At 36.7% G+C, this 21,064-nt stretch overlaps 1 protein-coding gene across 3 annotated transcripts; it reads left to right on the top strand.

Moving 5' to 3' along the window:
* Positions 1-4,158: 4,158 nt before the first annotated feature.
* LOC104227178 (uncharacterized) lies at positions 4,159-20,629 on the top strand. 3 transcript variants are annotated; one of them, XM_070171773.1, is made up of 12 exons: positions 4,162-4,403; positions 4,516-4,712; positions 5,461-5,572; positions 5,931-6,045; positions 6,359-6,455; positions 6,956-7,067; positions 7,227-7,341; positions 7,752-7,848; positions 8,366-8,477; positions 8,637-8,751; positions 11,557-12,181; positions 20,412-20,629. In XM_070171773.1, the coding sequence occupies exons 4-12, from the start codon at positions 5,970-5,972 to the stop codon at positions 20,482-20,484; spliced, it is 1,422 nt and encodes a 473-aa protein (XP_070027874.1). In that variant the 5' UTR covers positions 4,162-4,403; positions 4,516-4,712; positions 5,461-5,572; positions 5,931-5,969; the 3' UTR covers positions 20,485-20,629. The 3 variants fall into 3 exon arrangements, with proteins under 3 accessions (XP_009777663.1, XP_070027874.1, XP_070027873.1); XM_070171772.1 differs by lacking the exon at positions 4,516-4,712; XM_009779361.2 differs by lacking the exons at positions 4,516-4,712; positions 20,412-20,629 and having other exon boundaries at positions 4,159-4,403; positions 11,568-11,646.
* Positions 20,630-21,064: the final 435 nt, after the last annotated feature.

Genomic DNA, 21,064 nt, shown 5'->3' with positions numbered 1-21,064 from the left:
GAATCTTGCATTATTTTAAATAAAGCATGGGGGACAAAATGAAATGGGGTGGTGTGATATGTTATTTAATGTAATGGGAATGAGTGGGAAGATAATGGGTTTGGTAGAGAAAATGGGTTGATTTTAATTAATGGAAAGATTTTATGAGAGGGGTTATAAGAAGTCTTGAAATCAGAATAAAAAGGGAGGACAAGAGAAATACACAGACAGGAAAAAAACGGGAGAGAGAAACAAATCTGAAAATAAGAGAGAGAAAAGGGCTGAACATTTAAGAAAAGAAAAACATACAAAGAAAAAAAAAAGTTGAAAATTAGAAGAGAAAGTAGTACACACCTGAGAAATATTCTGGTATACAGGTGTAGAAATTAAGGGTTGAAGATTAACTAGCCTTTCAAAAATCTGAAAATTTCCTTTGGTTTCTGTCCATTATTTTCGGCATTCCTGGATTTTATTTTGAATTTTTCAAAGCTGTCACTGGGATTTTCGTTGACTGGTTATTGCTGGTTATTGTTGCTGTTGCTGTGTTACGTATTACGTTGCTGACTTTCTTCTTCTTATATTGACAATATCAGGTACACAACTGTAATTTTGGCATTTTGTAAGCTGAAATGAAGAATGGAGTGTTAAATTTTTAATTTAGTTTAATTTAATTTTTTGTATTGTATTTAGGTTATTCATGTATTATTATTCTGTAAATCACTGTCATTGGCATAACTAGGCATATTATAGCGACATATTAAATAACGCCTTAACCAGATTATTAGGAAATATATTTAAGCCTGATTATTAATTAAAACTGTTTAATAAAAAAATAGAAGAAATAACGTAAAAATGGCGTTATTGAATCAGTTTGGCAAAAATTAACTAAGTTCCTTATTCATAAGGTTTTTCGTCAACGATAAGTTAATCAGAATCATGTAGTCAATTTCATTTATAACATGAATTAGTTTGCGAACAAGTGTTAGGACATGATGTGAATTAAAACAAAGTTAGAAATATGGTTTAGTAATCAAGTTTTTATTTTTCTTTCTTTCAATTTTCAGTATTTGTAAATAATTAGTTTCAATAAGCTTAAGTCTTACTAACAATTTGAATTTTAATCCAACTATGGGATAATTTTTTTATTTTATTTTTTTATTTTATTTTTCGACAATTCCATGTTGTATTTATGATTATAATTTTTATTACTTTCTGTTAATATTTGTTTTTCTCTTCTATTTAATATGTTATTTTCAAGAATGTAGATATTGATTTTATATTTATAGATAAACTTAGTAATAATAAAAAGGTAGTCATTAAGGGATATTCTTAAAATAAGGAAGGATTTCGCTAAAAATAAATAGATGTAAATAATACAAATTTACAGGATTCTCCAATCTCATTTATTTATTTAATTATTTAAAAAAAATTATTACTTAGAATTTGGGATGGATTGTTTAGTGAATTTCACTTCCTTCCCCAAAGATAATGACGCGCTAGACTCTTTAGGCGCGATTTAATTAATTTTACCTTCTTAAACTCGGATGCGCATTTCATGCGACCCAAATCTAAATCCTAAAACATCAAATAAAATATGTTTCGGATTGTGGGTGCATTTCATGTGACACAGTCCAAAGATATGTTTTAAGCGATGTTCACATTCCTAAAAAATAATGATAATAAAGCGGTAAAAGATAAAATTTGCACATGGTTCATAATTGTATTAAAAATCAGATAAATAAGCCGAATATAACAGTTGAGTGACCGTGCTAGAACCACGGAACTCGGGAATGCCTAACACCTTCTCCCGGGTTAACAGAATTCCTTATCCGGATTTCTGGTACGCAGACTGTAATATAGAGTCATTCTTTTCCTCGATGCGGGATTAAAATTGGTGACTTGGGACACCCTAAATCTCCCAAGTGGCGACTCTGAAATAATTAAACCAATCCCGTTTCGACTGTCCTTTAATTGGAAAAAACTCCTTGTACCCTCGCGGGGGCGGAAAAAGGAGGTGCGACAATAACAGACTTGCTATCTACCATTTTGTAGTCCAAAAACTTTGCAGCAACGAACTTTTTCAAACCGGCATGTTCAGTTTTGTATTTCTTTTCAAGCGCAGTCCACAGTTCCTTTGACGTTTCCACGCCACTGTAGACATTATACAAAGCATTCTCCAGCCCGCTTAGAATATAATTCTTGCACAAAAAATCTGAATGCTTCCACGCCTCAATCACGAGAAAGCGTTCAGTTTCTGTAGTTTCATCGGACAACACATGAACATCTTCCTTGGTGAACTTCTGGAGACTTAGAGTAGTCAAGTAGAAGAACATTTTTTGCCGCCAGCGCTTGAAATCAATCCCGAAAATTTTTTCGGGTTTCTCCGCTGGTGCCAATGCTGCCGGTGTTGTTTGGCTCGTTGAGGCATTGACAGTCACCATTGGAACAACTTAGTTCACATTATCATTAGTCATTTCTATAAAAGAATGACACAACCGTTAAAATCACGTAGAGTTTAATAGAGTACAAAACCACAAAGGTTTTACTCTCCAGAAACAATGAGTACAAAAATAAAAAATATATTAAATTCCTTAAGCTTGTTAGTAAACTGTACTTGTAAAATAATTCTGGAAAATATAAATGAACATAAACAGAAATGTAAACGAAATAACAAAAAATCAATTCGAGCCCACTGAATTCATAGTGTTTTCTTGAGGAATTTAATCCCCTCCTAGTACCCAATGTTATGAATTATTTCATCCCAGGATAGAACGAATTACACACTGGTGTAGGGTACTTCAAACCCCAGTGTTTCAACAACACAAAGTTGTGTAGCAAATCACACTTACTGTTGCTTTGTTTGATGTTTAAACTATGCAGAAGAAGGAGGAGAAACTCAGAAAATCGTATGGAAATTCTGAACAGAATAGTCTTGTATTTATAGCCAAAGTTGGGCTGAAATCTGAAGAGGTGCAACTCTTCAGAATGGTTGTTTATGCAAAACGGCCACAACATAAATGCCATAACATAAATGGCTATTTACTCAACAATAAAAAGGGAAAATAAAGAGGGAAAATTGAAGAGGATAGTTAATTTTCTGTTACCAAAACAGAAAAATGGATTGGATTTAATATTAATATTTATTTTAATATTAATATTCTGTTATTAAAATAATTATTTAATAACATTTCTGTTAATATTTTACTATTAACAAATAAATTTGGTCCAAAAAATTAATCAATCAATTGACCAAATCCGAAGCCGAGCCGAGCGACGACGACGACGCGAGGCTTGCCTTCTTCTCAACTCTTTAAGAGCTAGAAGAAGAGCAATTGCTTATATACCCATAAAAAACCTCTTCCTCTTTCAATATGAGACAATGTCCCTTTGCTAAGGGGAAAAACTTAAAATTTCATTTAAAAATTTTCATTTTTCTACATTTCCCATTCACCCTCTTTTAAGCCTCATTAATGCTTAAAAACCCCAACACATATCAATACATGGAATTTTATGTATAAGTTGCAATACCAAACACATGGATTTTTTTATGCATGTATTCACATAAAAAAATTAAGAGTTATTCTAATCCTTGTACTTCAAATACTTTCAATTCACATAAATTGAATAAACTTTTAAAAGTCGTGATATGATGGATAAAGATTTTCCTTAAATCATAAGTTTCGACCCATTCTACACATATATTTACTTTTTAATTAAACTCTCTCCGTTCCAATTTATGTGATAGTACTTGAATTCACAGAGTCAAATACGTATTTTTCTACCGTAATTTTTTCATGTGCCTTTTAAATATTTTTGAATTATTAACTATTACTAAGTTTTCAAATATATAAATTCTATTTCGAAAAAAGTTTAAAATTCTATGTTCAAATATATGATAAAAATTAAAAAGTTTGACTTTAAAAACAAAAAAAAATCATATAAATCGGGATAGATTCAGAGGGTATTTGGATTGGCTTTAAGTCTGTCAAATAGTTTTAAGTTGGTCAAATCAGTTTTTAAGTTCTTTTTAGCTTTTTCAATGTTTGACAAAGCTATAAATTATTTAAAATAAGCTAAAAACTACTTACAACAAGCTAAAACCATAAGGGAACCCGACTTATTGTTTTTGGCTTTTTCTAAAAAAATCACCTTTTTAAGCCGATCCAAACGGCCTCTTAGTAGTAAAATAATGCACTTACGCAATTGGTTCCTATTTTCCTGAGGAAACGTTGTAATCTATCTCTGATTCTATTTTCTCCCGGAATATCTCGCGACATCGTTTTGTTCTTTTTCTTTGATCATAAGCAGTAAAACTGATTTTCGATTGGAAGAAATAATCGCTTAGATCAGAATTGAGCTATGGACTCTGCTGATTGGCGCACTCAACTTCTACCCGATTCTCGCCAAAGGATTGTCAACAACATGTAATTTCCCTTTCCTTTTCTATTTTTCCTTGTTTTTCTTTTTATCAATGATTTTGGATTCCGACTTATAGTGTTCCTTTGTGTTTATCTGTTTCTGAAAATGATCGTTTAGGCAGAAGTTTTGACAAGTCAACTTGGGGACTTGTTTTTGTTCTGCTTTCCATTTTGTGAAAACTCACTTGTCCAGGTGAATTGGAAATGTATGCCATAGAATTTTCCAGTATTGGTGATCACTCAATGCCGCTGCTTCTTTCTTTAGCCAAGGGTCCAACTGAAATAGCCTCTCCTTCCTCCCAGGGTAGGGGTGAGGTATGCGTACACCCTATCCTCATCAGACCCCATTTGTTGGAATCAATTGGGTTTGTTGTTGTTGTTGGTAATCATTCAAGGAATTAGTTCAAGTGAAAAACCTACTTTTTTTCTGACGGTGGTGTATGAGCCAGCTTAGACTATTACCTCGGATAGCTACTACCTCCCAATGGCACAAGTACCAAGGCTTACGGAGATGAGAATAAATGACCTATTGTCTTTTAACTTCCGCTGGGATTTGAACCTGAAAACTCATGGTGCTCCTTCTACTTCATTGATCACTAAGCCGCACCCTTCGGTTTAACTATATAGTGGCTTATATTTTGCCTTAGATATGTCAACAATTCCTTATCTAAAAAGATATGTCAAAAATGACAGGTTGCATCAATTTATTAATTGGATGATAGCTGAATATAGGTGGATTTTTTATTTGAACTTATGGGTTCAAAATTCTAGGACAGACTGCTACTTCAAGTGCTAAAAATTGGGTTCGAAATTTTGTTCAAATTTGTGGATTTCCTAGCACATGTATAGTTTGCGTCAAACCTACTGGGTTCAGTCGAACCTATATATTACACTCTACATGACTACATCTGCCCCCGTTAAACTGATATTGTTAAGGGAAAACAGGTTTTTGGCTTTCGAAGCAGGGTGTAATCTCAATTATATCTCATCTTTAAAAGGCATTTATATAGATTATGCTCTCATGAACCTGTTAAGCTGAATTCTTGCTGATATGGCTGTGTAGAACCGAGACCTTAAAGAGGCAGCTTTCTGTCACTAGGGAAGAAGGAGTTCAGGAGCTCAAGAAAATTGCAGTTGGGTTTGAGGAAAAGATCTATACCGCTGCTACAAGTCAAGTATGCAATCTAAACTTGCTTCTATTTGTTTGAATAGTGCAATTGTTTTCCACCTGGTTGATGTTATTCTTGCTTGTATTAATGTGCATTTACATTTCAAGTCAGGGGCGGATCTAGAGTGCTGTTACTGGGTTCCCAATACCGGGAACCAGTAACGTTTGCATAGACGCTGTATTTCTATTACGAAATCCATTAACTATTTATAAATATCTAATCGTGAACCTAGTTATTATTGTATATTAGTTTGAAATTACGGTAGGAACACATAAACTTCAAATTCTGGATCCGCCTCCGTTTCAAGTCATTGACATGTTGTATGCATTTTTGAATTTTAACTCTAATTTATCTAATGTTGCAGCCAGATTATCTACAAAAAATATCTCTAAAGATACTGACTATGGAGACAAAATCTCATAATCCTATGACCAATTTGAGCAATGCTGCAAGTAGTGGTCAGAATGCCCATGACCCAGGTGAGGAATGAAAGTTCCTGTGCTGTATTTCACATTAACAAATCATTTGTCTGACATGATTACTTAGTTATGATGTTGGAAAAGCCTGCTCTCTTTGGCTACAAAGTGTAGAGGAAAGTGTTCAATCTCCCCTCTCTCGTCAATGTTCCTTTCTCACCACTGAAAATTCTCAGTTGCTGTCCGATTTCTGTACCTACCTTGATCGTTTTTATGCTCCGAGGGGAAAAAAAACTTTTATCTGCTTAAAGAAGTGTCAGATTTAGCTGTCTAACGAAGAGGCATTTGAAATGAAATGCATATTTTGGGAGTGAAGGGACCGCCCGAGCTGGAGCTGCAGCCGGAGCTATGGACGCCGCTGATTGGCGGACTCAACTTCTACCTGATTTTCGTCAAAGCATTGTCAACAAGATGTAATTTTCTTTTTCTTTTCTGCAACTTGTACTTTTTTTCTTTTGTCAAGGATTTTGGATTTCGGCTTCAGGTTTCCTTTGTGTTTATCAGCTTCTGAGAATAACCATTTAGGCAGAAGTTTGACAAGTTTAATGGACACCTGTTTTTCGGCTTTCCTTTAATGAAATCACACTTCTCTAAGCGAACTGAGTAATCCTATTTTTGGGTGGATTAATTGGAAGTTGATGACCTAGATATTTCCAATTCTGGTAATCACTCAAGGATCTAGTCCGAGTGGAAAAACTACTTTAACTCTTTGTGGCTTACATATGTCGAAATGACAAATAGCAGCGCAAGTTAATTGGATAATAATACTAACTAATATTGTCACGAGAAAACAGGTCTTAGGCTTTCACCGCAGGGCGTAATGTCAAAACATTTTCATCGTTAAAAAACGTCTTATCTAGATTGTGCTCTTATCAACCCGTTAAGCTGATTTTTTGTTGATATGACTGTATAGAACCGAGACCTTAATGAGGCATCTTCCTGTCACTGGAGAAGAAGGAGTTCAGGAGCTCAAGAAAATTGCATTGAGGTTTGAGGAAAAAATCTATACTGCTGCTATAAGTCAGGTATGCAGTGCAAACCTGCTTCTATTTGTTTGAATAATGCAATTGTTTTCCACCTGGTTGACATTATTCCTGTTTGTATTAATGTGCAGTTACGTTTCAAGTCATTTTAACATGTTGTATGCATTTCTGAATTTAACTCAAATTCATCTTATATTGCAGCCAGATTATCTACGAAAAATATCTCTAAAAATGCTGACTATGGAGACAGACTCTCAAAATCCTATGACCAATTCGGCCAATGCTGCAAGTAGTGGTCAGAATGCTCATGACCCAGGTGAGCAATGAAATTTCATGTGCTGTATTTCACATTGACAAATCATTTGTGTGACAGGACGCTTTGTATAAACCTAATGACTTAGTTATGATGTTGGAAAAGCTTGCTCTCTATGGCTACAAAGTGTACAGGAAAGTGTTCACTCTCCCCTCTCTCGCAATGTTCCTTTCTTACCACTGAAAATTCTCAGTTACCCTCCGACTTCCATACCTACCTTGACATTACAAGCCCCGCCCTCTGCCTCTCAAGTCTCATCATTGATATCGCCTTTGAACATCATCTAAATTTTTTTTCTTCTGATTGTTTTATGTTCTGAGGGGAAGAAAAACTTTTATCTGCTTAAAGAAGTGTCAGATTTAGTTGTCTAACGAAGAAGCTTTGAAATGAAATGCATATTTTGGGGAGTGAAGGTACCGCCCCAGCTGGAGCTGCAGCCGGAGATATGGACGCCGTTGATTGGCGGACTCAACTTCTACCTGATTCTCGTCAAAGGATTGTCAACAAGATGTAATTTTCTTTTTCTTTTCTTGCAGCTTGTTCTTTTTTTTTTTTTCTTTTGTCAAGGATTTTGGATTTCAACTTTAGGTTTCCTTTGTGTTTAGCTTCTGAGAATAATCATTTAGGCAGAAGTTTGACAAGTCTAATGGATACCTGTTTTTCGGCTTTCCATTAATGAAAACACACTTCTCTAAGCGAATTGAGTAATCCGATTATTGGGTGGGTTAATTGGAAGTTGATGCCATAAATATTTCCAATTCTGGTAATCACTCAAGGAACTAGTCCGAGTGGAAAGCCTACTTTAACTCTCTGTGCCTTACATTTTGTTCTAGATATGTCGAAATGACAGGTAGCAGCGCGAGTTAATTGGATAATAATACTGACTAATATTGTCACAAGAAAACAGGTCTTAGGCTTTTCATCACAGGGCGTAATGTCAAAACATTTTTATCGTTAAAAAATGTTTTTTCTAGATTCTGCTCTTATCAACCCGTTAAGCTGATTTTTTGTTGATATGACTGTATAGAACCGAGACCTTAAAGAGGCATCTTCCTGTCACTGGAGAAGAAGGAGTTCAGGAGCTCAAGAAAATTGCATTGAGGTTTGAGGAAAAGATCTATACTGCTGCTATAAGTCAGGTATGCAGTGTAAACCTGCTTCTATTTGTTTGAATAATGCAATTGCTTTCCACCTGGTTGACATTATTCCTGTTTGTATTAATGTGCATTTACGTTTCAAGTCATTTTAACATTTTGTATGCATTTCTGAATTTAACTCAAATTTATCTTATATTGCAGCCAGATTATCTACGAAAAATATCTCTAAAGATGCTGACTATGGAGACAAAATCTCAACATCCTACGACCAATTCGATCAATGCTGCATCTAGTGGTCAGAATGCCCTTGGCCCAGGTGAATAATGAAACTTCATGTGCTATATTTCACATTAGCAAGACACTTTCTATAACCTAATTACTTAGTTCTGCTGTTGAAAAAGCTTGCTCCTCTCTGCTTCTACTTAGTGTACAGGAAATTTAGATGCTTGAACCAATATACTAGTCGTTTGCCATTGGGAATCCTAATTTGGGGAAGAGTCAATGATATATTAATGCAAATGAGAGATATGTCCAAATAAGCAGCCAAGTCAGCAGATTATATAATATGTTAAGCCTTTTTCATCCCAGTTGGAGTTCCGTTAATGAGGAGGGTATTTTGCATTTCTTGGCTAACGGCAAGGGCAAGATTGGTCCTAAATTGAAACAGAGGGTAAAATTGCACAATATCGAATAGTTCGCAGGCAAACTTAACCCTTTCCCGTTCTATTAATGTTTGAGCAAATAACATGCCCCTTATCTGTAATATTTAGGTGACTACTCTTAGTAAGTACTGATTTGTGCTCTAGATCAGAGTCCTAGCCCCTTGAAGTGTTGCTTATCTACTTTCTGACCATCCTTTTTTCTTTGTATTAGAAATCCCAAACTATAAAAGAACAAAAGAAAAGCAGATCATTTAAGACTCTATATACTGTTGTCTGTTTGTCTAATAATAAAAACTTAGTCAAAGTTCTCATTTGGGAATCAGTTTTCGAAATGCAATGGTTTATGATTCTCGTATCTGTTAGTACTAGAATTGGATGCCCGTGCTAACAGTTTGATGTAGAATGTAATATTATTCATTTACACAGTATGCTAACTTTATCAGACAAAATACTATTTGAGTATCTACCAAATAGTGAATGTCAGAGTATGTTTATATAGAATAGTTTTACATCTTATCAATGACCCTTGTGATATGTCTATAGAAGAGTAAAGTGCTCCAAAAACTTTCTAAGCGAAGCAAGCATTTGATAAATTAGTTTTCACGAATACCTTAATATGGTTAACGAACTCATAACATCAAATTCCAAATAAATTTGAATACAAGGTAAACAACCTTCAAAAAGATTAAGGGAAGCTTTAGAAACTTCCTTATAAAAGGAAAACATAGGAAACAAGAACCAAAGTTTGAAAGGCAAAAAATATTAATCAGTTCTAATTTGTCTGAGGACAACAAAGCAAGTAAGATAAGTCAAACAATCCATAAATGTTGAAGATCACCATCTGTCCTGAATCTTGTCCTGCAAGTTGACACATATGAAGTAATAAAACATTCTGCAATCTCAAGTATGAAAACTAAGCTTCAAACTATGGAAACACATCCAATCACTTTCCAAATAACATTTCTGCAGGAAAGAATGAGTAGAGTACAAAGCAACTCCTATTGCATACCTAAATCTTTTGTTCCCTCACTGGGACTTCAATTAACTTGTACCTTGATGCTATGATCAGCCGTTTGAAGTTCAAATTTTAAAAAGGATTAGAATATAGATAAGATCTTTTCATAGATAATTTAGGAATAATCCATCAATAGCTCCGATTACTAATTCATACAGAAAAGGACAGGAATCAATAGTTATCCTATGAATTCGTGTTTTTATTCCAAGAACTTAAGGGCATGTTGCTTGAATAAATAACTGCAGCATTCTCTTTTGCTTCCTCAATAGATGTAAGCTTTGAAATATACCAAATTCAGGATTTTTATCCTAAATGGGATTATCTCGGGAATGTCCTTGATTTCGAGCTAAATTATACAATGGACGGTTTCCAGGATGACCCTTTTGGACCCCAAATGCAGCAGCAAAACTTCAAGATTGACCAATCCAATCCAATCCTTTCCAAAGCATGTTCGTATACATGCAGAAATCCTACCAAAATTGTGTAAATCATTGGATCTAATTAATTATGATCCTTGACTTCTTGTTTGTTCTTTGGCGTATGTCAACTTTTTAGGTCATGGGGGTAGAGGGCGAGAAGTAAAGTGGAGGATGGTTAGAAAAATAGAAAAGTCAAGTCAAATATGGTGGGCTATAGCTCAAATTAGCCTTGTCAAGCGTAGTGAGAGGACTATATAGAAAGCTGGTGATAGAAAATTTGTTAATCTCAAGTTATCATTCTCCAAATCACATTGATTACAACTATTTGGTACAATTTTAAAGGGAAAGATCAAAATTAGCGGATATATTTTAGACACTAGTCTTTGAGTACGCACGTTGTGGGATACATGTACAAAAAATCTAAAAAACCACTTAAATATTAAAGATAAGTAAAATAAAAATTTTAAAAAAGGTGTAAGTTAAATGATTAAGATTTATCCTATTTAGTTAAATGGGCAACAGTATCTTGTGTCTCTCTAGTACAAGTATTTGCTTGTCATGAAGTTATATTTGTTGCTTAACTGCTATAGCGAATTGTATGCTTCAGTTTGAATGAAGCAATTAGTAGAACGTTGCGCCCAAAAATTTCTAAGTGATTTATCGGCAAGTGGGGGCTTATTGGTTTTGGCTTACTGCATCTTTGGAAGGAACTATAATTATATTACGTAGTTTAAATATGGCAAAATCTCAAATTGATTTTAAAACCCGAAATATTAGGGTTTCCTAGTTCAAATAAAGAAAGATTTAAGAAGCAAGATATTAGTTGATTTCAAATTTCTAAATATTAGGAGAATAATTCTTCATAAAAATATTAGGAAAATAATTAAATGACAATTTTGTCCAATTTGAAATATATTTTTAAAAGGTAAAAGAGTTGATCAACATTTCGTGTTGGTGCTTCGTGCTTTTTCTTTCTAATAGTTAAAATATAGGTTTTTTGATTGTTTATAATATTTTAGATATAGATTCTTGCCAGGAAAGGGAAATTACTCAAGGAAGCATGAAGAGAAAGAGAGAAGACTGGGGAGATAATGTTGAAGAGCATAATGATCAAATACTACCAACATTTACATGTGAAATATGCACTGAAGTTGTTCCAATAACCAAGAAATTCAACAATTTTCATAGTTGCAATCATTCTTTTTGCTCAAAATGCATAGAGAGGCACGTCGAAGTGAAAATCCAACTAAGGATTGCTGATATACAGTGCCCATATGTAGATTGTGGGAAACTTTTGGACCCTCTAGTATGTAGAACGATGATTCCCTTATCGATTTTCGAGAAGTGGTGTGACCTTCTCTGCAAGCAGGCTCATTTAGGATTCGAGAAATGTTACTGCCCTTATCAAGATTGTGGAGAACTCATTGTTAAAGAGTGTGGGGATGTTGTTGGAAAATCGGAGTGTCCTAACTGCAGAAGATTGATTTGCTTTCAGTGTGGGCTTCCATGGAATGTCTGTGAAGAAAATGGATGTTCAAAGGTGAATGACACTTTGTTCAAAGAACTTGTGGAGCAAAAGCAATGGACTAAATGTCCTAGCTGTAATATGTATGTCGAACGAATTGCAGGCTGCAATCATATGCAATGCAGGTTCTCTCTCTCTCTCTCTCTCTCTCTCTCTCTCTCTCTCTCATTACATATGGTTTTAACTTTTACACTGATATAAAGACTTTTTGCACTATCGATGAATTTTAACCTGTTGTAACAGGATATCTGCCTTATTTTTCAAATTATTAATCTCTCTTAATACGGGCTGTCACTTGTATTATCTATTCGATAATCTGACAGTGGAAAAAACTCTTACACATCAGTTAAAAATTAAATTCATGCACATAATTGGTTTTCGTATGGTTGGCATGATTGTGAAATCACTCTATTATACGCACATGTTTCTACCTACATATGACCACGATCAGTGTTCCTTTTCGAAACAACTAATAAGGGAGAAGACACTTTTCACATCCCTTCTCGCGTAGCTATCTAACATCTCAGCCACCTAGTTATATGTCCATATTAAATTGTATGCCCTGTAATGAGTCTTGTTCTTCCACTGTTTCGTGGAAATTCAACGACCTCTTGTGGATGAAAAGTTGAGGCTGGCAATTTAAGCTGTTGCTTCGCCAACAACTGATAGAAAACTGATCAGAGAAGGATGTAGATTTATAAGTGAAAAATAGAGCAGAGAAAGAGGCAATAGACGTGAAGAAGAAATTGCTTGACTGATTGACTACAATGCTGTAACTGCAGTCTTTTTATAACAAAAAAACATAGCAAACATAATTTAAAAATTAGGAACTACCCCACAAAGTTTTCTCCTAAAAACTAGATAACAAAAACCACGTTAAACTACTTCCTAAGGACTAGGACAAACCTAAAAAGTAGGAGTTTTATTTACTAACACCCTCCCTTAAACTGAAAGCTTTCGAGCTTCAATTTCTTGAGTTCTTCCATGGTGCAAAGTCCCAACAATCTTCTCAAATTTTGGAAAGAAAGTAACTTGAGAGGTTTAGTGAAAATATCCGCCAACTGGTCTTCACTACGGCAATATGTTATCTCTATTGTTCCTTCATTGTTGAGATCTCGCAAGAAATAGTACTTCATGTCAATGTGTTTGCTTCTTCCATGTAGCACCGGATTCTTTGACAACTTGATGGCAGAGTTGTTGTCACAGAAAATTGTAGCTGGTTTTTCTTGTTTGAATTTCAGTTCTTCAAGAATTCTCCTTAACCAAACAGCTTGACAAGCACAAGTTGTAGCAGCAACAAATTCAGCTTCGGTACTTGACAAAGTGACAATTGATTGCTTCTTAGAAGATCACGAAACAGCCCCCGTACCTAACATAAAAACATAACCTGAAGTGCTCCTTCTGTCGTCTTGATCTCCTGCATAATCACTGTCAGTAAAACCAATCAAATCAGATTTTTCACCCTTCTTGTAGAACAAAACAAAATCCTTAGTTCCCTGTAAGTAGCGAAGGATTCTCTTAGCAGCTAGCAGGTGAATTTCAGTTGGGCTCGCCATGTATCTGCTTATGAGACTTACAGCATACATGATGTCGGGCCTTGTAGCAGTAAGATACATCAAACTACCTACAATTTGCTTGTAGAATATGCTGTCCACCTTCTTTCTGCTTCCAACTTTGCATAGCTTCAAGCCAAACTCAACTGGAGTGTTGGCGGGATTGCAATTCTGCATCTTGAACCTGTCCAAAATTTCTCGTACATACTTCTCTTGGGAAACAAATATTCCATCATCAGATTGTACTACTTCTAATCCAAGAAAGTAATGCATCTTACCAAGATCGGACATTTCAAACTCATCCATCATAGACTTCTTGAAATCGGCAAACATAATACTATCATTCCCAGTAAATATAAGATCATCGACATATAAACACACAATGAGTATTTTTCCAGATTCTCCAGTTTTAACAAAAAGAGAGTGTTCATATGGACATTTCAGAAAACCAACTTTTAGAAAGTAAGCCTCAATACGACTATACCAAGCTCGCGGAGCTTGTTTTAGTCCGTAAAGAGCCTTTTTCAACTTGTACACCTTATGCTCATTTCCAATTTTTATATAACCAGGAGGTTGCTCTACAAATACCTGTTCTTCCAAGTGCCCATACAAAAATGCCGATTTGACATCTAATTGGAAAATAGGCCAAGAGTTCTGTGCCGCTAATACAATCACCAATCTGATTGTATCGTGTCTTGCAACTGGAGCAAATACTTCTGTGTAGTCAATTCCATATTCTTGTTTGTATCCTTTAGCCACTAAGCGTGCCTAATACTTGTCAACTTCACCATCTTCTTTCAGCTTTGTCTTGAATACCCACTTCACACCAATAGTTTTGTGCCCTTTTGGAAGATCTGATAGATCCCAGGTGCCATTTCTTTCAATGGCATCAATTTCGTCATCCATAGCTTTCCTCCATTTCTCCTCTTTGATAGCATTTTCAAAAGTTGTAGGATCACTATCTGCAAACAATGAAAAGTAGGAAAAATCATCTTCATTTACATCAATTCCTGTTACCTCATAATCCATCATCCACGCGGGCCTTTTGCGAGCACGATGAAGAGACTAATCTGATGCATCAATTTCTTCCAAAGTTGAGGGTGAAATTTCAGCAGCTGCTGGATTAGAATTTTCGGAATTTTCGGGTATTGTTGCTGCTTCTTCGACTTCATTATCAATTAAGATTGGAATAGAATGCTGCATATTCCAATCCCAAGAGTTTTCTTCATCAAAAATAACATCTCTGCTAGTCACAACCTTCTTTGTCAATGGATTGAACAACTTGTACGCCTTGGATGCCTCGCTAACACCAAGAAAGACACACTTCTCGCTTTTGTCATCAAGCTTCTTCCTCTTCTCGTCTGGGATATGTGCATAGCCAACGCAACCAAAAATTTTAAAGTGATCTACAACAGGTTTCCTTCCACTCCAAGCCTCCTATGGAGTCATGTTTTGAACAGCAAATGTTGGACTTCTATTCAAAATATGAATACTCCAATTTACTGCTTTTGGCCAGAATGTCTTTGGAACTCTTCCTCGAGCTAGCAAGCTTTGAACCATGTTGAGAATGGTTCTATTCTTCCTCTCCGATATACCATTTTGTTGTGGTGTATACGCCGTTGTGAGCTCTTTTCGAATGCCATGAGTCCCACAAAATTCTTCAAATCCCTTAGAGCAATATTCGCCTCCACGGTCTGTTCGGAAGCTCTTGATGGTCTTTCCTGTCTCATTCTCCACATTAGCTTTGAAGCTTTTAAATACATTAAAAGCCTCTGATTTTTCCCGCAGAAAATACACCCAAGTCTTTCTTGAATAATCGTCAATGAAGGTAATAAAATACCTTTTCCCTCTATTAGGGATTGGTTTTATTGGCCCACATATGTCAGAGTGAACCAACTCCAAAACATGCTTTGCTCGCCATGATTTGCCTTTCGGGAATTGAGATTGGTGTTGTTTGCCAACAACACATCCTTCACAAATTTGAGAAGGAGCAGTAATTTGAGGAAGACCTGTGATCATGTTCTTCTCCTGAAGTGTCTTCAATCCTCCAAAACTCAAATGACCATAACGAAAATGCCACAACCATGAGAGATCCTTTACTTTCGTCATCAAACAAGATTGAATACTATCAATCTTTATCGGAAATAATCTGTTGGAACTCATCTGAACTATTGCTATAGCTCCTCTCACAGGGTCATAAATTTCACACTCACCCTTCTTAATAGTGATGACATAACCTTTCTCTTGCAACTGACCAACACTTAGTAAGTTGCTTTTCAAATCAGGAACATATAACACATTAGAGATTGTTTCCACAAAATCATTCTTGGTTTTGATCTTGATTGACTATCTCTTCCTCAGGAGATGCGATAGAAGGTTGTGCGAGGACTGCAAGGTTATCCCAGGTGAGACCCTCTCAACGCAGCATAGGCTTTTGGTGATGGACATTTGTATTAGGATAAGGAGGAAGAAGAGGTCAGTACAAGGACGCCCCAGGATTAGGTGGGGCGCCTTAACTAAGGATAAAGCTAAGGAGTTGGAAGGAAGGTTATCGACAATGGAAGCTTGGAGAAGTAGTGGGGACGCAAACACAATGTGGTCGACGACGGCGGACTGTATAAGAAAGGCGGCGAGAGAGGTGTTAGGGATATCTACGGGCCACAATGGTGGCCACAAAAGGAGATTAGTGGTGGAATGCAGTTGTCCAAGGTAAAGTGGAAGCAAAGAAGGCGGCTTACCTGCGGTTAGTAGGGAGCACTGACGAGGAGGAGAAGAGAGAGAACAGTCAAAGGTATAAGGTAGCTAGGAAGGAGGCGAAGATGGCAGTGACGGAGGCTAAGACGACAGCTTTTGCTCGTCTGTATGAGGAACTAAGGAACAAAGGTGGGGAGAAGAAGTTATTCCGACTCGCTAAGGCGAGAGAGAGGACAACTCGGGATCTGGACCAAGTGAGGTGCATAAAAGATGATGACGGCAAAGTTTTGATGGGAGATGACCAGATTAAGAGGAGGTGGCAGACCTACTTTCATAAACTTCTAAGTGAAGAAGGGGATCAGGATATTATACTTGGGGAATCGAGGAATGCCGACAGTCACCATGAAGTAAGTAATTGTAGGGACATTGAGATCGATGAAGTCATGGAGGCAATGCGTAAGATGAGAAGGGGCAGAGCTACCGGGCCAGACGAAATTCCGGTTGAACTGTGGAGGTGTGTGGGTAGAGCAGGCTTGGAATGGCTTACTGCATTGTTTAGTGTTATATTCAAGACTAATAGGATGCCTGAAGAGTGGAGGTGGAGTACAATGGTCCCGTTGTATAAGAACAAAGGTGATGTCCAGAGCTGTAACAACTATAGGGGCATCAAATTACTAAGTCATACCATGAAAGTTTGGGAGAGAGTGGTAGAAATGAGAGTGTGAAGGACGGTGTCTATTTCAGACAACCAGTTCGGGTTCATGCCGGGACGATCTACCACAGAAGCTATCCACCTTATTAGGAGGATGGTGGAACAGTACAGAGATAGGAAGAAGGATCTCCACATGGTGTTTATTGATCTGGAGAAAGCGTACGATAAGGTTCCTAGGGAGGTCTTATGGAGCTGCTTAGAGGATAAAGGGGTCCCGATTGACTATATTAGGGTGATTAAAGACATGTATGATGGAGCTAAGACTCGGGTTAGGACAGTAGGAGGCGACTCTGAACACTTTCCAGTTATTACGGGGTTGCACCAAGGGTCTGCGCTCAGCCCATTCCTATTTGCCCTGGTGATGGATGCACTGACTCATCATATTCAAGGGGAGGTGCCATGGTGCATGCTATTTGCTGATGACATTATTCTAATTGACGAGACACGAGGCGGCGTCAACGAGAGGCTAGAGATTTGGAGACATGCTCTTGAGTCTAAAGGTTTCAAGTTGAGCAGGACGAAGACGGAATACCTCGAGTGCAAATTTGGAGTTGAGCCGACGGAAGCGGGAGTTGAAGTGAGGCTTGACTCTCAAGTCATTCCCAAGAGAGGTAGTTTCAAGTACCTTGGATCGGTTATTCAGGGGATCGGGGAGATTGACGAGGATGTCACACACCGTATAGGGGTGGGGTGGATGAAGTGGAGGTTAGCGTCGGGAGTCTTGTGTGACAAGAAAGTGCCACCGTTACTAAAAGGTAAGTTTTATAGAGCAGTGGTTAGGCCTGCCATGTTATATGGAACTGAATGTTGGCCGGTAAAGAACTCACACATCCAGAAGATGAAAGTAGCAGAGATGAGGATGTTGAGGTGGATGTGCGGGCATACAAGGATGGATAAGATTAGGAATGAAGATATTCGAGAGAAGGTGGGCGTGGCCCCCATGGAGGACAAGATGCGGGAAGTAAGACTCAGATGGTTCGGGCACATTCAGAGGAGGAGCACTGATGCACCGGTGAGGAGGTGTGAGCGACTGGCTGTAGTGGGCACGCGGAGAGGTAGAGGACGACCTAAGAAGTATTGGGGAGAGGTGATCAGACAGGACATGGCGCGACTTAGGATTACTGAGGACATGACCCTTGACAGGGAATTATGGAGGTCGAACATTAAGGTTGTAGGTTAGGGGAGAGTTGAGAATATTTCTACAGCACAATAGAGTGAGACTAGCCAGTTAGGAGTTAGACTAAGAATGTCATTGGTCGTCTATTGATGCAGGACTTTACCTTCTAGTTTTACTATACCAGCCATCTATTTCGTATTTCGTATTTCTTATTCTGTATCATATCTCTTATATATTGCTGTTATTTTATTAAGCATTTTTATGGTATTAATATATCGACTCCTGTTGCTTTTTTGAGCCGAAGGTCTCCTGGAAACAGCCTCTCTATCCTTCGGGGTAGGGGTAAGGTCTGCGTACATATTACCCTCCCCAGACCCCACTTGTGGAATTATACTGGGTCGTTGTTGTTGTTGTTGTTTTGATCTTGATGTCACCTTTTCCCGTTGCATCCACAGTAGAACAATCACCAAAACTAACTTTAGAACGGAAGCCTTCATTTAAGTAAGAAAAGCAAGACTTACTTCAAGTCATGTGATTAGTGCAGCCTGTGTCTAAATACCAAACATCTCGCTCGGTTTCCTTCTCTACTTGAATTGCCATCAACAAGGTTTCACCTTCCTTGTTCTCCGCGTAATTGGACTTCTCTTCCTTTTCTTTGTCATTAGGCAGCCTAGTATAACATTCAGATGCATAATGACCAAATTTATGACATTTATAGCACTCTATCTTGGATTTGTCATAATCTCGACCTCTGCCTTTGCCTTGAGATTGATCATTATTTGCTTTGAAATTCCTATAGGAATCTCTACCTCCACGAACTCCTCTTCCTCTGCCTCGACCTCTACCTCTACCTTTTCCTCTGGAATTGGAAGAAGAAATAAAAGTAGAAGCCTTCAAAGCCTGCTCATCGGAAGTTGAACTACGGTTCATCTTCTGCTCATGCACCAATAAGGAGCTCTGCAATTCGTCAAGTGATAAGACATCTATGTCTTTTGACTCCTCAATGGAGCAAACGACATAATCATACTTTGGTGTCAGAGAGCGCAATATCTTTTCCACTGTTACGACATCGCCCATGTTCTCACCATGGAATCGCATCTTGTTGCATATCTCCATGGTTCTAGCACAGTAGTTGGTGACGGATTCTCCTTCCTTCATCTGCCAGGTTTCGAAGTCCCTCCTCAAGGCTTGTAGTTGTGCTTGCTTCACTCTTGTAGAGCCTTGATACTTTTTCTTCATAGAATCCCATATATCCTTGGAAGTTTCTTTGCAAAGAATGGTTTCCAAGATGGGACGCTCAATAGCCTGAAAGAGATAATTTTTTGCCTTTAAATCTTTCAACTTTCTTGCTTCAAACTGAGTCTTTTGAGCATCCGTCAAAGTTTCGCCTACTGCTGGCGCTTTAATGCCGTCTTCAACAATTGGCCAATACTCTTTTGACCGTAAGAAATTCTCCATCAGCATACTCCAGTGGTCATAGTGACCATCAAAACGGGGAATAGCCGCTTGCACAAAATTGCTCTTTGAAGCCATAGATGAAGAACAATTTTTTTATTTTTGGGTAAACTCTCTCTCACACGGGTTTATCTTTTTTCTGGATCTAACCTTGCTCTGGATACCACTGATAGAAAACTAATCAGAGAAGGATGTAGATTTATAAGTGAAAAATAGAGCAGAGAAAGAGGCAATAGACGTGAAGAAGAAATTGCTTGACTACAATGCTGCAACTGCAGTCTTTTTATAACAAAAAAACATAGCAAACTTAATCTAAAAATTAGGAACTACCCCACAAAATTTTCTCCTAAAAACTAGATAACAAAAACCACGTTAAACTACTTCCTAAGGACTAGGACAAACCTAAAAAGCAGGAGTTTTATTTACTAACAACAACCCCCCATCCAAACCCAATTCTTTTTACTTATATACATTGACAATGTAAATAATGTAATTTAGCGTCTTGTAATAGGTTTTGCGTCTTATTTTTCAAGTTATTAATTGTAGTTATTATGAACAACTATGTGCAAGTATCTTTTAGGTAATCTTATAGTGAGATAAATTTTTTTACTTTCAATGTACAAAGTTAAACCCAGGAAATAAGTCCCATATGCCTGTATATTTTCAGTTTCTTCCTTTAGTTATTCTCCTACATCAATTAGAAATCTAAATTACATAGATTATTGAAACGACATATTTACTGGATGAAACAACTTGAATCCTCATTAAGTTTTTAAGGTTTCAGATATGCAAATGAGCAACTCTCAGTAAATTTCTATTTGCAGATGCAATTTCAGTTTCTGCTACAAATGCGGGAAAAGCCCTACTGCTCAGAGGCGCTGGTGCAGGTGCAAATAAGATTGAAGATCCTCATTTTGCACATGTTAGGTTCACCTTTTTTCATGATAAAAGGTTGTATATATAATAAAGTAACTATAAATGGTTTGATTTATATACACTGACATTGTTAAAAATAATTGCAATATCAATATGTTGCCTGCTACTTATCTGCTTTATATGTTCCATGTTACGGATCCACACACACACACACATATATATATATATATATATATATATATATATATATATATATATATATATATATATATAATTATCATGTAAATGACTAGGTAGTGGTTTTTTTTTTCCAGTATATATATCAGTTAAACTCAAAATGGATTTGTAGTACCTATACAAATGAAATGGCATACCTAAAGAATTTAACCTTGTTTGGGAATACTTTTAGGAGTCGTTTGGTTTGACTTTGGGGGATAAGATGAAATGATCATGTATAGCTATGAAATGATCATATATTTTGGTATTGCTTTTTTCCCTGATTTGTATTTTGAATCATGTATAGCTAAGCTTGGTATAATTTAATGCATCAATTGGTGTTTTATTTTATACTTGGTATAACATGGAAGAGTAATACATGGAT

This window comes from Nicotiana sylvestris, chromosome 4 (genome assembly GCF_000393655.2).
Source record: "Nicotiana sylvestris chromosome 4, ASM39365v2, whole genome shotgun sequence".
NCBI classification, from domain to species: domain Eukaryota; kingdom Viridiplantae; phylum Streptophyta; class Magnoliopsida; order Solanales; family Solanaceae; genus Nicotiana; species Nicotiana sylvestris.
Note: the sequence above shows the minus strand (reverse complement) of the source record. Positions and strands in the feature narration are given on the sequence as shown.

Coding starts and splice junctions, on each gene's coding strand:
- LOC104227178 (XM_070171772.1), top strand. CDS start 4,339: ATGGACTCTGCTGATTGGCGCACTCAACTTCTACCCGATTCTCGCCAA. Junction 5,573..5,930: donor ATACCGCTGCTACAAGTCAA/GTATGCAATCTA, acceptor CTAATGTTGCAG/CCAGATTATCTACAAAAAAT. Junction 7,849..8,365: donor CAAAGGATTGTCAACAAGAT/GTAATTTTCTTT, acceptor ATGACTGTATAG/AACCGAGACCTTAAAGAGGC.